Source organism: Bidens hawaiensis, unplaced genomic scaffold (assembly GCF_021521415.1).
Source record: "Bidens hawaiensis isolate Kalapana, Puna unplaced genomic scaffold, B.hawaiensis_p1.1 tig00010056_1, whole genome shotgun sequence".
Taxonomy (NCBI): Eukaryota; Viridiplantae; Streptophyta; class Magnoliopsida; order Asterales; family Asteraceae; genus Bidens; species Bidens hawaiensis.
In genome coordinates this window covers 521,250-537,523 of record NW_027491759.1, presented here as the reverse complement: position 1 = coordinate 537,523, position 16,274 = coordinate 521,250, and the positions used below count along the sequence as shown (strand labels likewise).

Below are 16,274 nucleotides of genomic sequence, written 5' to 3'. Positions count from 1 at the left end.
CGGAGGTGACAGTCGCAGCCTCCGGAGCGGTGGTCTTATCACCACCGGGATTCCCCGCCACCTCTTCGCTCTCGGTCTCCGAATTAGACCGAGGCACCGGATCGGCAGTGGAGGCCACCTTCTCCTTCCCCTTCCCGCAGGCAGCCTTCTTCTTCCGCACCAACGGAGGACCATCTGCGGATTTCTCATCAGAACATACGATTAGAGGAATTCCAGCAGAGGTTTCAACATTGAGGGGTCGAGGGTTGAATAGCGCCTTACCTGGCCGCCTGGCGCTCAGGATCTCATGGCCTAGCGGGTAGACCTCCACGAACCGATCCGCCGTTTGTTCTAGGATGGGCAACTCGTTCTCGTCTAGAGCGCGAGTACCCATCCGAGCGGGACCGTCACTCTCCCGCGGCTGCAGGAGAGACTGCAAATCGTTTCCCTCTGAAATAAACAGGAAAAAAGTTAGAAGAAATTCAGAATCAACAAAAAGAAACAAAGCATACCGTAAGGGACAGAGTTCGAACCGTATTCGAGGACGATCGGAACCTTTCGCGCATCCGCCTCCTTCCACACCCGGCTCATCCCCAGCATCACCATCCCGGACTCCGCAAACCGGTAAACCGGAGATTGGACTCGGGATATCTTCGAAAACCATTCCGCCTCCTCGTAGTTGGAGGCGTGAAGGCTGGGAAGTGCTTGCACGTTCTTGAATTTCATGGCAAGGGGGATGGCGCGAGCGGATATGTAGAAGAACTCCCGCTTCCACGAGCGAAGACTGCGCTCGGTTGCGCAGATCTTTAAACCCTTGATCCGGGTTATCAATGTATACCACCCTTGGATGCACCTCCAAGTGTAGAAGGTCATCAGGCGGTCAACATAGGGCTCAATGCCCAGAATCCGGCACACCCACACGAAGTGCCGGATCTTCGAATTTGGCCAAAAGTATTTGAATTACATATTTATTAAATTACTTAAAATAAAAAATAAAAATCTAGAAATTTGGTTTGGTTCACCAAAACCGTACCGTTAATTCGGCTTTTACGAAAACATAAAACCAAACCATTGGTTTTTGTTTCTGTTCGGTTTTTTGGGTTTCTTGCACACCCCTGGGTTATTGTCTACTTTTTTTGTTTTGTTTTTAATATGGTTTGGATTTGGTTATTCGATTAAATGGATTTGATATTTAGTTATATGGAAAAAATGTTAAGTTGTGTGTTATACTGTTATATGACTATTACCATTTTACCCTTTCGAAAACTAACATCCATCTTGTTTTGGGCATGCACAGGGAGGATCTGGTTATGTAAAAGCCGTTCGCTACCAAAATGTGAAAATGGAAGATGCGGCCAACCCGATCATAATCGACCAGTTCTACTGCGATTCACCTAAAAGTTGTAAAAACCAGGTACAATTTCATCATGTTTTTATTTTTGTTTAATATTATACATTTAAAAAAAAATAAATCTTGAAATAAAATATGTTTTCACTTTTCTTGTTATAGACATCAGCTGTGGAAATAAGTCAAATAATGTATCTAAACATCACTGGAACATCAAAGAGCGCAGAAGCTATGAAATTTGCATGCAGCGACACGGTGCCATGCAATAACATTATATTAAACAACATTAATTTACAAATGTTCGATGGTAAAACAGCTAAAACATATTGCAACTCTGTTACCGGCATAAACTATGGGTCCATTACACCTTCTGCTGACTGTTTGACTTCTAATGACAAGTCAACTACTGAAGAATGTGAGGTCAACGACACTAACACCGAGCATTTGATGCATACTGAGCTTTAGCTCTATTTCCTCGAGTCTTAGGTGCTCTAGAGGTTACTTTATATAGTATTTGAATGTTATTTGAGGCTATCGCATGATCGTGTGATAGATCAAAAGATATATATTTTTCTAGTTTACTGAAAATCTTGTAACATATGCATTTGCTACTATTTTGGTTGTTTCAACTTTATATAGTTATATTTTGGTCATATTTGTATAATAAAGTTGCCATTTTCTTTAAAAATGATTCAGTGGTTCTTTTTTATATTTTTGTGTAAGAAAAGTTTGTATCTTTAAGACTATAAATAAGATAATGATAGAAAGAGACATTACAAAACGGACCGTTTTAAATAAGTACCAACTATTAATAATTTAGTTAAGCATTCAAAACCGTAACAGTTCAACATCGCAAACAAACATAAATCAAAAAACACGAATACAGTTAAAACATTCTCTTCAGAAACAAAAATTTAATATCATTGTGGGCTTTGGGTCAGAATCCTCCATTCAGACAGACATGAAACACTGACACACGAGTACCTTCATGGGTCATCTACCTTGTCGGCTCGTCGGCTCATTGGCTTCAGATTTCGACAGATCTACTTGAACGACATCAGCCTCACTGTTGATTTCAGAACCGTCTTTTTGAGCAGACACATCAGTCGAGGGTAGTTCAGTCATTTCAATAGGCTCAACGGTCTGATTTGCTTCATTATCGGGCTCCGAGGCTTCATCTGAGATCTTTGTGGGCCCATCAGTTTGAATGACATCAGCCTCACTGTTGGTTTCAAGACCGTCTTTCTGAGCAGAATCATGTTCAGCCGTATTTGCATCTTGTATGTTTGCTGAGGTTTCTTCTTCTTGTTTGTACTTGTGCATGAGATTATGGATCCTTTCTTGCTCAGCAAGTAAATCACCATAACGGTTCTGTAAAGTTTTCTCTAATTCTTTTTGCTTTTGTACATCTTCCCAGATGCTGTTTATCCGGTTTGATGCTGCTAGCTTTTCCTGTCTTTGTAAAGCTTGGAAGCACTCGCATTCGGTACCAGCTGTGTCCATTTGCTTGAAAGTTGCCTCAATTTGTGACCAGATATTCGCAGCACGCATCTACATGTAATTAATAACTAATTAGTAAAAAGGTCACAAAATAAATGACAAAAATCATCATCATGTCTGTTGGTGAACATTTAGATAAAAGTGTGTTAAATTGTGGCATGCTTCATTCAGCAATGTGATTCAATACATTTATTTGATTCCGGGCTGTGTTTTATCTCAAACATGCCAAATGATTCAAATGAAAAAAACTAGCTCAAGAGTGTTCATAAGGGCCGGTTTAATATATACGATCCGATTATAATGGTATGACGATCTACGTTTTAGAACTTCAAACCAGTCATGCAAACCAAACTAGCTGATAGGAATTGATATATTTCTGATTGCGATTGATAGAATTTAGAGATGAAAATAGGAACAAAGAGATGAAAATAGGAACAAAGAGATAGAATGATTGTATTACTAAAACGTAAAGAAGAGGTTACACGATAATCCGATAATCCAGGGCTATGCCCTCTCTCCATACATCGAAGCCCTAACAATGAACAAACTCAATCTTGACCTTAATAAGCCTTATAATCTATTACTTATACTACCCCTGATATTACACTTAGCCCCCCTTGTATTATTTTCCCTTTGCCCCCTTGAGAATGCATATATGTAACTTTTCCATCATAGCCCATTCCCATCACTAGCCTTTTCACATTTATTATTAAACTCTTTTAGTTTTAGGAACATAAAGTTGTGTGTATATTACTATATTATTATTCATAAAAAATCCTTAAGTTTTAAAAAAAATGTGTTACAAAATGACGCATTTGAAAAAATAAAAGAGTCAAAAGCCACCAAACCGAACCATCAAACTGTGAAAACCAACCCGACCCAGTTCAGCTTGTCTTTTCCCATACCGTGAACATCCCTATCTAAAACATTAATGAGTCAAGATCGATTAAGTTGAACAGGTTAAGGGTCAGCTTAAGTTTATTTTTAATGAAGATATATCTTACTTTTTAACTCAATTTTTTTTAAGAAAAAGAAAGAAAAAAAAAAGAAACCATTTTATATTCAAATTAACATGTTACTTATTAACAAACACTTTTAAAAATACTACACAAAAAGTATTTAATGATCAAATTAATTGGAGCTAGCTCGTTTTAACTTAAAAATACCCAACCCGCACATCTCGCACCTCAAATAAAGAAAACAAGCAGCTACGTGTGAACATTAAAGAGACCCAAAAAAAATGAGAAATTTATTTTTGTAACCTGATAGCCATTAGTTAGAAGCTTAATCTTTTGCTCGAGACGGTTAGCCTTTCTTGTATCCTCATCCATTTTCTTCTTAACAACATCAAACTCCTCTTGATAAGCAGCAAGCTTTTCCGTGTTTCCAGCAACACTTGAAAGACCATATGAGTTACGGGTTGGGAAGTACATTATATCATTTAAGCATGTTTTGTGCGCTTCAACAAACTCATCAATATCCTCATCCTCATGCCCCATTGCCACCCGCACAAATTTCGCCTCTTCTTTAATCATTTCATCGGCCTGCACATAAATTTATAACAAGCTCAGTCAATGACTTTCTCGACCGAATAATAACATTTTATTTAACAAAGATACAATATAACTAAAAAATTACCGCTTTGAGTTCGTCTTCATCGAATTCTTCAATAGCGGGAATGGAAGATTTCCCGGATGCCCGTTTACTTACTTTCTTTTTCTCCTTGTCATCAAACGGATATTTGGCATTATCATGTTCTAGTAACAACAAAAGTTCTTTTCTTATCATCTCGTCCGCCTGTTCAATCAGAGTAGGTGGAACAAAAGAACTCTTATCTTCATCATCACTTATTAAAGATTTCTTAATTAGGTCAAGTGAGCCAGCTGGCGGTCTAGGAAGCTCCCGCTGCAATACTTTTGATCTTTTCTTAAGTAACGCAAGCTGTCGGGCCTCCTCTTCAGCCTTCTCCCGGGCAATTCGATCAGACATGTCCTCTTCTATTTTCTCCTCAGGTTCTTCACTGTCTTCTGGAACGGGTTGGACAACTATCTGATACTCGTTCTTGGGCTGCGGAAGACCGGTCAAACCCGCCCGTAAATTCCGCCTCATGTCCGCTTGCCTTTTTAACTCAACTTTACCACTATCGTGCATTTCCATATCATTAATATGAAGCTCATCCCATAATGGAGTTCCTTTAGGTGTGACCCCGAACGATTGACTGTCTCTCGGTGTCATTCCAATCCTAGGTGTCATACCTGTGGCTCCAGGGGTCGACATTGGTGTCAACATCAGGTTTGGTGTTTGAATTTCCTTTTTCTTGGGGGTAACACCTGAAAAATCTGATGGGTGTAAATCAGGATTTTCGCCACCAAGTAACGGTGTTTGAGAGAGTCTTAATCTGGCTTGATTTTCAGCCTCCATCATAATAGCATCTTGTTTCCCAGCTGGCGTTCTTTGTGGGGTTCGCATCGGGGTCATTGATTGATGTGGGGTTTGAGTGTAATCAGCTAAAAGTGCACGTGTAGCCCGACTTCCTTTCGAGAGCTCTTCATTCAAAGCGGGAAGACTAAACTTTGCAATTTGTTCCAATTCATAATCAGGAATTTGTGGTGTTGGGAGGTTCATTTTGGGTCGTTTTTTAACAGTTTCGGGGTCGTTCATTTTGTTGGCCTGAAGTATAGCCGTTGGAGCATCTTGCCTCTGTGCAATTTTGTTCCTTGCAATATCTTGCTTTCTCAAACGGGCCTCTTTATCAGCCCGCCTTTCACCTTCAAGTTCTTCAATCGTGGTTGGGAATTTCGGTTGTTCAACAACTGAGCTCTCGTCAGTGACATCATAAAACCCAGGTGGGGGCTGCTTCTCAAACGGAATTTCAGCGTTATAATCGATTCCCTTTCGCTTTCGCTTCCTATGTCGGTTACCAATCCCTGCCGCCTTTAATTCCCGCCTCTTTTGTAACGAAGCGAGCCGTCTAGCTTCTTCTAGTTGCTTCTCCCGAGCCTTTCGTTTCGCCTTTTTGCCACGTGTATTGGCTAAACGAGCCCGGGCTTCTGAAAGCATTTCCTTTTCGTCTTCGTCCATGTCAACTGGGTCAGGTCGGGCCGGCTTTGACTCCGGATTCGGGTCAATCTCTCCGGGTCGAAGCTTTCTTGGATCATCGCTCGGATCGTAATTTTCGTCTTTTGCACATGCAGCGTCTAAAAGTTTTTCATAACGCTCTAAACATTGAGAAGGCGTACGACCCACGATTGGTGCAATTGTTCTCCATTGAGTTGGCATTAGCTTTGCAAGATGAAGCAGCTTCTCATCTTCTTCTCGGGTCCATTCGGTCTGTAAAAATTATCAAAAAAAAAATCGTTTATCCATATCAGAGTAAGAAAAATGTTTAATGGGAGTTGCATCATGTGAGTGTAATATCTGTGTTGTTAAAGGTAAGTCCGGATGTAAAACTATATACAATACCATGTTAAAAATAATTGCTCTGTACTTAGGTCACTATTTTCTAAAAGATAGATGCAGGGTAAACTGTAATCATATAAATTGTAACAGTGACATGCTTCAAATATTAAATTTTGTCAAAAAAAAAAATTTGCACCTAAAGAACAATTACAATGAAAAAAATCTACATATTGCTACAGCATTTAAAGGGATCAATAAAAATATATCAACCATGGTATAAAGATAAATTGATGATAATTCATGTCAAAATGTTGATCATAGATCTTCTTAATTACTAACTATGAGCTATTGTAAACATTCTTGAATCACATAAAACCATTATACATACCAAAATCAACAGGCAAAAAAAGCATCATAAAATGTATCAATACACAAGATAACATTTCTAATGTTTAATCTAGGGTTCCAAAACATCCATATCTCTAATTAGGGGTGTTCATGAAACCAAAACAAAAATCGACGTTTGGTTTCATGTGTTTGTAAAGCCCAACTTACAGTTCAGTTTTGGTTTTGCATGTAATAAAAAACTGAACCAAACAAGATGTCTAGATTTTCATTTTTTTTCATTTAAAATAATTCATAATAATTTAACATATATATAACTCATTTTTTTCCCCAGATGTATAACAATCAATTAGTTATTGACTAACAAAATGATGTAGACCTAAAGTCATTATTTTGGACCAAATAGTTTTTCGACCCAAAATTTTGAAGCTCAAATGACAAAACAGAAAAAACCAAACTGAAACCAAAACAAAAGACTGAGACCAAAAATCCAAAAACCGAGCCGACCAGCCTCGAGCTCGGCTTATTTTGACTTACGAGGGCTCGATCTCGATCTCAGCTCATTTAGAGCTCTATTTCCAAATCTTGAGCTCGGCTGATGACTTGTTTTCTCAAGCTCGAGCTCAGCTCGTCTATTATTCACTAATTACTTTATATATGTTTTTAACTATTTTTATACACTTTCAGAAACCATAAACAAGCCTAAGCTTGGCTCAAGCTTGTGTAGTACCTTAAATGAGCCAAAGCTATATGTTTTTAACTATTTTTATAAACTTTGAGAACCCATAAACAAGCCTAAGCTTGGCTCATGCTCGTGTAGTAGTAGTAGTCCCTTAAACGAGCCAAATCTCAGCTCGAGCTTGTACGTAGAGTATAAAATCAATCCATAGAAGTACAAAATAGGTCAAACTTAAAAACAATAAAACACACAGAACCTAAACAAGCTTTCCAAAGCTCAAAAAAGCCCGACTTGTTGTATCGATCCGAGCTCAAGTAGCTCACGAGACCGACTTTCAGCCCAAAACCTACCGAAACCGAGCCGTGCACACCGCACACCCCTATCTCTAACAATATTAAAAAACATTACAACCATAACTATCAACAACAGCTACAGTTACAATTTAGGGCAACCTAAAATCAAAACCCCCAAATTAAATCAAAATCAATAATTAGGGTTACGAACCTTTTTAATTGAAGGATCAAGCCACTCGTACCAACGAGCTTTACACTGTTTAGCCGATTTACGAACGAGTAAGGAAGAGATACGAGCCCATTGATTCTTGCCGTATTTCATAACAGCAGCTTTCAGGATCTCATCTTCCGTGTTCTTCCAAACACCTCCCTTTATCATTATCCTCATCTTTGCTCGTCGGATTTGTTACAGAAGCCAAACAAAACTGATTGATTGATTGATTCTTTAGCAGAATTAAGAACAATAATAACAAGCTTATGTATGATAAAATTGAAGCATAATAATGAATGGTATTTGAAGAACAGAGTAATGTATTTTGACCTAAATCTCGGTTGCTTTGTTCGTCACGCAAAAACCAGCCGAGACCAATTATAGATTTAATAACTTCACAGCCCAAGCCCATCATCTTAATAGCCAGCCCCATATTGTTAAAACCCATTTAATTTAACTAGCCCAAGTTGGGCCATCCAAACCGCTCACCGCTCAAGCTCGCTTGCCACTCGCTCGGAAAATGCACGCTCGTTTTTTTACTCGATTGTAAACGAGCCACTCTGCTCGGTTCGGGTTGTAAACAAGCCAAGCAATGAGCAAATATCTGCTCGGTTCGATTCGAATATTTTTTATTTATTTTATATATAATAATATATGAACAAATATATATATATAGGGTTTGGATCAAATACAAATGAAATTAACATGCTAAACGTGAGCATCAAGTAGAGTAATTATATAATTACATCATAGAGTAATTACGTAACTACTCTATGGTGTAATTACATAATTACTCTACTTGTATATATAATTACTCTACTTGATTCTCATGTTTAGCACGTTAATTTCATTTGTATGTTAACCCTCCCCTGTATATATATATATATATATATATACAAGTAGAGTAATTATGTAATTACACCATATAGTAATTATATATATATATTTACAACCCGATGTTACATAGGTTTTCATGGGTTTTCACAACTCAAGTGGGTTTTCATTCTATACTTCCCCTATATATATATATATATATATATATATATATATATATATATATACTTCCCCTATATATAAAATGGGTTTTCATTCTATACTTCCCCTATATATATATATATATATAGGGGAAGTATAGAATGAAAACCCACTTGAGTTGTGAAAACCCATGAAAACCTATGTAACATCGGGTTTTTTTTTTACACACGTAACATATGTTGTAACATTTAATACAAAACATCGAAAACTAAAAAAAAATTGTTTTGCTATTTTTTAACATTTTTTACTAATTTTTATTTATGTTTTCATAATAAAGAAAAAGTTATGTTTGTATTTACATTTTTTATTCACTTTAATTGTGGACCACAAGATTTAAACTTTAATTAAAAACATGTGGTTGAGAATGAGTTTCTAGAGTTTTCACAACTAAAGTGGGTTTTTATTTTAACCTTACCATATATATATATATATATAGGCTAAGTATAAAATGAAAGCCCACTTGAGTTGTGAGAACTCTAGAAACCCATTCTCAACCACATGTTTTTAATTAATGTTTAAATCTTGTGGTCCACAATTAAAGTGAATAAAAAATGTAAATATAAATATAACATTTTCTCTCTCTTGAAAACATATATAAAAATTAGTAAAAAATGTTAAAAAATAGCAAAACATTTTTTTTTATGTTTCGATGTTTTGTATTAAATGTTACAACATATATTACATGTAACAAAAAAAAACGATGTTACATAGGGTTTTCGCGAGTTTTTACAACTCAAGTGGGTTTTCATTTTAACCTTACCATATATATATATATATATATGATTGGGTTCATTTCAGAAGTATTTTTATTGCGAGAAATAAATCCAACCAATCACATTTTTTCTTTTATTTTATCATTTATTTAATGAAAAAGGGTGTTATAGTTAAAGATGTAAATTTTCATGTTTGGTATGTCATAATGTATGGAGAAGTTACAATTAATTTGTTTTAATATTTTTTAATATATAGTAAAATCAATCTATATTGAATTCTTTTTTAAATCAAATTCATTTTTTTCAATTTATCCATATTAAATTTTTATTCTTGTAATTTGAATTTCATACCTATATCCAAATAATGGTTGTTAAAATTCAATAGCACCGTAAATTTATACAATATATAAATGAATGTTCACATGAATAAAATCGCACATACACAATACAAAATACCACCTACATAGTATATATACAAACCTACACATTACACAAATAAATCTACACACGGTAAAATTACGCATACATCATTCGAAATATTACCTACACGATACATATACGAACCTACATAGTACATATATGAACATACACACAATAAATGAAACTACACGCAATCAAAATTATACATACACAATTCGAAGTACCAAATACACAGTACATATGCGAACCTACACACGATAAAAATCAGATATATGCAATTCAAAATATCACGTAAACAGTACATATATGAACCTATATAGTAAAAAATAAACACTTTTATTACATTAAACTACATATAATAAATAATGGATAATGATATTAACATATACTTGTAAAATTTTCACCTACACATTCATGATACCACCCACACAGTACATATATAAACCCTACACGGTACAAAATAAATTATTTTTTTATTTTCACATTAAACTACATATAATAAATAACAAATCACGTTAATTGCCTACAATTATAAAATTTTCACATATGCTTTAATGATTCCAGATACACTATTTTATGTATGTGATACATAAATCTGTGTATTCAATATATAATATTTAACACATTTAAAAAAAATATGATTGAAGATATTATAGTATTTGATTAAAATTATATTTTTTTAGCATTAGGTTGATATATAACATCAATTAAAAATTAACAACTAAAAAAATTTATAGGTAATTTTTAATTAGTTAGTAAATGATAACAAATAAATGTTATTAATAACTTAAGTTTCATTTGAAAAGTCAACAAGGCAAATACCAAACTACCCTTCTCCATTAAAATCTTGTTACATTAATATCTTCATAATTACAAGTTTGCCATAACATTTGTAATCCGTTGATTACACATATCAATGGTCCATATTGATTTATCGCACTTCTCGCTGTAACTTGACTTATCGCATGAGCCATCCCCTATATATATATGTAGACAACACACATAAAATATAAGTATACAATTTTTAAAACTTTTTAAAATTTTTTATATTCCGTCAATTTTAATGTATTACTAGTTCGATTCAAGTTTTCATAATACTAAACATTTGTTTACATGTTCATTATATCTCACTTTAAACTTCTTTCACCTAAAAAAATAAAACTTATTACACGTTTGTCTAAAAACTATTAACTTATTTATTAAATATATTATTTACAATCTTCAAAATTGCTTCTTATTGAAAATTTTAAAGTCAAAAAGAAATAAATAATGCTCGAAAATCGCTTGATGTTCGATCGAAAAATGCTCGATTCAATTTTGATTCGTTTTTATTTTTGCTCGGTTCGAATTTTAGCCGTTTGGTTCGGTTCAGTTGTAAACCCTGAGCCCACGAGTCAAGCCAAGGTGGGTTCGAGCTTGAGCTAGAAATTAAGTGAGGTAGCTCGGCTCGGTTCAAGCTTGAAGTTTGAATTTCACTTGTGTTACTTTTAGTGGATATTGGCAATGAAGAATTTGAGCTAGACCTTGTGCAAAGGTTGTCAGTTCGAACCTTGATTCCACTCGGGTTTTCGTCTCGCTATATGTTACACCTGATTGTTTTGCTCTTGTGATGGCACAATGATCGTCATAGTCGACGGTAATGGTTTTCCGGAGAAACGCCCAAACCAAACTCTAAAGCTAGCATAGACCCGGTTAAGACTCTGACCAGAGTGGAGCATCGACACTACCCAAATCAAATTAAATAGTGTGATAGCCCAGAAAGTCGTCCTTCTTAAAAACAACAGTTAGTTAATATTATATGAGCAATAATTGACACTAACATCTATTTTAGTCTACCCTTGTGACAAATTCAAACAAACTTTAAACATATCAAAAAAGTCAAAACCAACCCATACAACATCTTATCTTATAAAGATAACATAAAATCTATAACTACCATTCTCCAACTGCCATATACCCACCACACTTTCCCTCCATTTTCACCATGGCTGCTGGAATCCGTGAAACTGACCTGACCACCGTCACAAGGCGAGTTGCTGCGGTCAGCAACCACCTCAGTCCTCCCAAGCCACATTCGTGTTACCCGATTATTAGTTCGGGTAAATGTAGTGCTTCGTTGAACGATAGCTATCATCGGGTTCATGGGGAAGTTGCGACTCATGTTCCGGTTTGGAAAGTGGCGTGTGATGAAGATGGGAAGGAGTTTACGGATATTGTTTACGAGAAATCCGAAGGAGAAGCTATTGCTAAGGTTTTACCTGAACACGACCTGTTTGACTTTTTTTAAATTGTTTTCACATGTTAAAAAGCTTGCGGCTCGACGCTCGAGCTAGTGGGCTCGTGGCTCGCTCGAATAGAACTAGCTGAAAGAATTTGATTTGAAACAATTTTAGTTGGCTCATTTTTGTAACCGAGCTAAACTCGTCCCAAGTTCGGCTCGGCTCGGCTCATTGTCTCGATCTTAAGCTCGTTTAATTTCAAAATTGAGCTCGAGTCTAGGCAAGCTGCCTCGTTTAATTTCAAGCATGAGCTCGAACCCACCCTGGCCCGGCTCATGAACAACCCAAAATTAGTACTATGAATATACATTTTAACAACAAAAAATATAAATTTATATAAAACAATTACATTGTAATTATGAAATATTATGTCAATGTCTTTTTTGTTTTAAATATTGGCTTAAGAGATAAGACACCCAACCAATTTAATTTATTATATAAAAAACATTAACAAAAGCTAAAATAAAAAAATAAATAGTTTAAACGGGACAGTTGACCAGCTTAGCTAAATGTAGGGCTGGTAATTGGGTATCTGTTTAAGACACGATAAGACTTGTTAATCAAGAAGTGTGGTATATGACTTTTTTTATTTTCTTAAATAATTAAAATTAGTAGGCTAGACTCCATCATTTTCCCTTATTGGCACATGAAACTTAAAACCGTCTTATAGTCATGACATATAACGTAGTCAAACGAGTCGTGTTCATATTTGATACCTGTGTTAAGTTCGTCGTTTCTAACCTTTTAAACCCGTTAAAACACGAACTGCCAGCCCTAGCTAAACGGGTTCGATCCGAAACTGACTAGAACCCGTTTCATACCAAACCCGTGACTTTCATGTTAGGTTCGTGTCGGGTTTTCGTGCTATGTCGGAAATTCACACCCCCAGGCCCTAACTAGTTTCAAAATTGGGGCAAGAAGTAGAAACAAAATAGAGTTAATGTTAAATTTGCAACTTAATCTCTTGATTTTGACTTACCAAGTTTGACTTTCTGAATAAAGGCTATTATTGTTATCATTTCATTTTATCACAGTCCACTTATTTCAATGCTTATGTAGTTATGTGTTCTTCGCATAAGGGTTAAAAGTCAAACTTTATCGAATATTCGTCTTTGTATTATGCAGATAACAATAAACAGGCCCGAGAGGAGGAATGCGTTCCGACCGCATACTATTAAGGAACTAATTCGTGCTTTTAATGATGCTAGAGATGATAGTACAATAGGAGTCATTATTCTCACTGGAAAGGTACACTTTTTATCTTGACTAATAGCAATGCAAATTTGTTTATTTGTTTGGTTATAAGCTAAAACCGAACCTATAACCAATGATTTTTGAACACATATCTATATGCTATGGCAATATCATGAGTTTTTGCACATATCAGGGTACCAAGGCCTTTTGTAGTGGTGGTGATCAGGCACTTAGAAGCGGAGATGGCTATGCTGATTTCGAGAATTTTGGCCGTCTAAATGTTCTTGATTTACATGTAATCATTTTCATTTCATGATACACGTCTCTTGACAAATCCGATGTTAATATTATAATGCTATTAACTAATTTAATAAGCGCGCTTTTATCCCATTATAGGTGCAGATTCGACGGCTTCCAAAGCCAGTAATAGCTATGGTAAGTTTAGTTGTTTCTACTTCACAATGTTGTTGATTTCTTTCATGTTACCTTTTAATAATGCAAATAATAATATAAAATTGTGTCTTTTTTTTTTTTTTGAAAAAAAGGTTGCAGGCTATGCTGTTGGTGGAGGACATGTATTGCATATGGTCTGTGATCTTACAATAGCTGCAGATAATGCTATTTTTGGTCAAACCGGTCCGAAGGTGAGCTGGTCAACACACGTAATTCGTATAGTAATTCATTGATACGCTTATATTTTATTACAAACTGTTCTTCATTATCATCTAATGTCTGAAAGGTGGGAAGCTTTGATGCTGGTTATGGGAGTTCCATTATGTCAAGATTGGTGAGCTTTTTTAACTAAAAAATAAAAAAAATAAAAAAAAATCGATTGTTTTTATAGTCGATTTCTTTTTATGGTTATATAGGTAGGACCGAAAAAAGCTCGAGAGATGTGGTTTTTGGCACGGTTCTACACTGCTCAAGAAGCGGAAAAAATGGGACTGATTAATACAGTTGTCCCTGTAAGTTCACTTTCACAGTTTCACTCGTATAATCTTCTATAACACTTTATTTACTAATGATAAATTTGTTAATCGTGCATTCGGTTGTTAGCTAGAACAGCTAGAACAGGAAACAGTTAAATGGTGCAGGGAGATCATAAGAAACAGCCCAACCGCCATTCGCGTGCTAAAAGCAGCCATAAATGCAGTCGATGATGGGCATGCGGGACACCAGGTATTCGCACTCTTGTCTTCAAATTCATTGTCGTTTTCGTTTTCTTTATTTTTTAAGTTAATGATAATATCATATGATTGTTATTTAGGAGCTAGGGGGAAATGCAACTCTTATTTTCTATGGAACCAAAGAAGGTAACGAGGGAAAGACGGCTTACATGGAACGTAGGCCTCCAAACTTTTCCAAGTTTCCACGACGACCTTAAATTTATCGAATTCTTTTCAATAAAAACGATCATAGCTTCATTTTTGTACCGTTATCTGTATCAAGAATAAGAGCTAATGCAAATTTATTTGGTATTCTATAAATTATAACCATTTAGTGACATGTTTATCCATTTTCAAGTCTTTTTCATTTCATGCAAGTAAAATGCATTTTCAATTGTTTGCAAGATACTTTCAACTTCAGTTTATTAGTTTGTGCTTAACTTTCTATAACGGTTAAAATGATTACATGTTACGTGCCATCATATTGTGGCGTAACGATGGGCTACAAATAATATAAAAAGTATAAGGTATGTTGCATATAAGTAGGGGGAGCAGAAAACCGAATTAACCGAACCGAAACCGAATTAACGGAACCAAAGCATTAAACGACGGTTAACTTTTTGTTTTTTTGAAAAACCGAATTTTCGGTTTTGGTTATCCTTTTTTCAAAAACCGAACCGATTGATGGTGATGAACATTATGAAGACGATGAAGACTGAGACTAAACTTTGAAGATAAATAAGATGATGAAAGAAGATTGAGACAAAAATTTTAGTGTTTTTTGATTAACAACTTTATTGATATTGAATTTTAAACTTACTACTCTACAACTTTGTATTCGTATGGTTCCACGTAACATGCGTCTGTTTTTTGTTTTTTGAATTTAATACATTTTCATTTTCATACGTTCTTACAAGCTCAAAATCATCATTTTCATTAAAAAAATTTTTTTCAATGTCTACACAAAAATGAAAAAAAAAAAACCCTACTATAACCGAACCGAAACCGAAAACCGATCGTTTTATATATTCAAAAAAACCGATAACTTTGATTTCGGTTTCGCCTAATAACCGAACCGAATCATGCTTAGCCCTAAATATAACGAAGAAATAAAGATATTTTTACATTTACCATAACAAAAGAACTTTTTATATATGTGATATAAAAAGTAAATGTTCCTCTTCTGAGAATGTAAACAATTAGTTTTGAAAAGTTTATCCTGACATGAGCCGTTCTAGCTCAGTTGGTAGAGCGCGTGGCTTTTAACCACGTGGTCGTGGGTTCGAGTCCCACGGATGGCGGTTTATTTTTATGCCTTTCATAAATATAATGGGCTGATGGGTGCAAAAGCCCAATGAAGCTTCCATAACTGATTAAAGCCCAGTGGCCAGTACTCACTATGTGTGACCTTTCTACTTTTATGTAAACGAGTTTTGACTTAGGAGAGCTCGGTTTGCGAGTTGTTTTTTTTAGACTCGGCTTGTGTATTATTTGTTTTTTAATTTATGTAAGTTTTTAAATCTTCTTATATATTTTAAGAAAACCTTGTCCGAGCCAATGTTCGGCCCGAGCTCGGCTGTGCAGTCTAAAATTAATACATGAAAGTCTAAAAGATGTAAAACTTGTAAATTACACAAGACTTGAGCTCGAGCTCTATAATTGAATGAGCATTATTTGAGGGTTGGGTTGTGCTCGACCTTGAAAAAAGCTTGG

At 35.3% G+C, this 16,274-nt stretch overlaps 2 protein-coding genes and 1 non-coding gene across 3 annotated transcripts; 2 read left to right on the top strand and 1 right to left on the bottom strand.

Moving 5' to 3' along the window:
- Nucleotides 1-2,320: 2,320 nt before the first annotated feature.
- LOC143534050 (cell division cycle 5-like protein) lies at nucleotides 2,321-7,949 on the bottom strand. The gene is made up of 4 exons (XM_077028652.1): nucleotides 7,755-7,949; nucleotides 4,466-6,157; nucleotides 4,090-4,371; nucleotides 2,321-2,878 (listed from the first exon to the last, which is right to left on the bottom strand). The coding sequence occupies exons 1-4, from the start codon at nucleotides 7,929-7,931 to the stop codon at nucleotides 2,321-2,323; spliced, it is 2,709 nt and encodes a 902-aa protein (XP_076884767.1). The 5' UTR covers nucleotides 7,932-7,949.
- A 3,957-nt stretch (nucleotides 7,950-11,906) lies between these two features.
- On the top strand, nucleotides 11,907-14,899 carry LOC143534073 (1,4-dihydroxy-2-naphthoyl-CoA synthase, peroxisomal-like). Its single transcript, XM_077028669.1, has 9 exons — nucleotides 11,907-12,173; nucleotides 13,327-13,449; nucleotides 13,589-13,690; nucleotides 13,792-13,830; nucleotides 13,941-14,039; nucleotides 14,135-14,182; nucleotides 14,265-14,360; nucleotides 14,452-14,574; nucleotides 14,663-14,899. Exons 1-9 carry the CDS (start codon nucleotides 11,907-11,909, stop codon nucleotides 14,777-14,779), a joined length of 1,014 nt encoding a protein of 337 aa, XP_076884784.1. The 3' UTR covers nucleotides 14,780-14,899.
- Nucleotides 14,900-15,789: 890 nt separating this feature from the next.
- On the top strand, nucleotides 15,790-15,862 carry TRNAK-UUU (transfer RNA lysine (anticodon UUU)). The gene has a single exon. It is a non-coding gene; the product is annotated as a tRNA-Lys (tRNA).
- The last annotated feature ends 412 nt before the right edge of the window (nucleotides 15,863-16,274 follow it).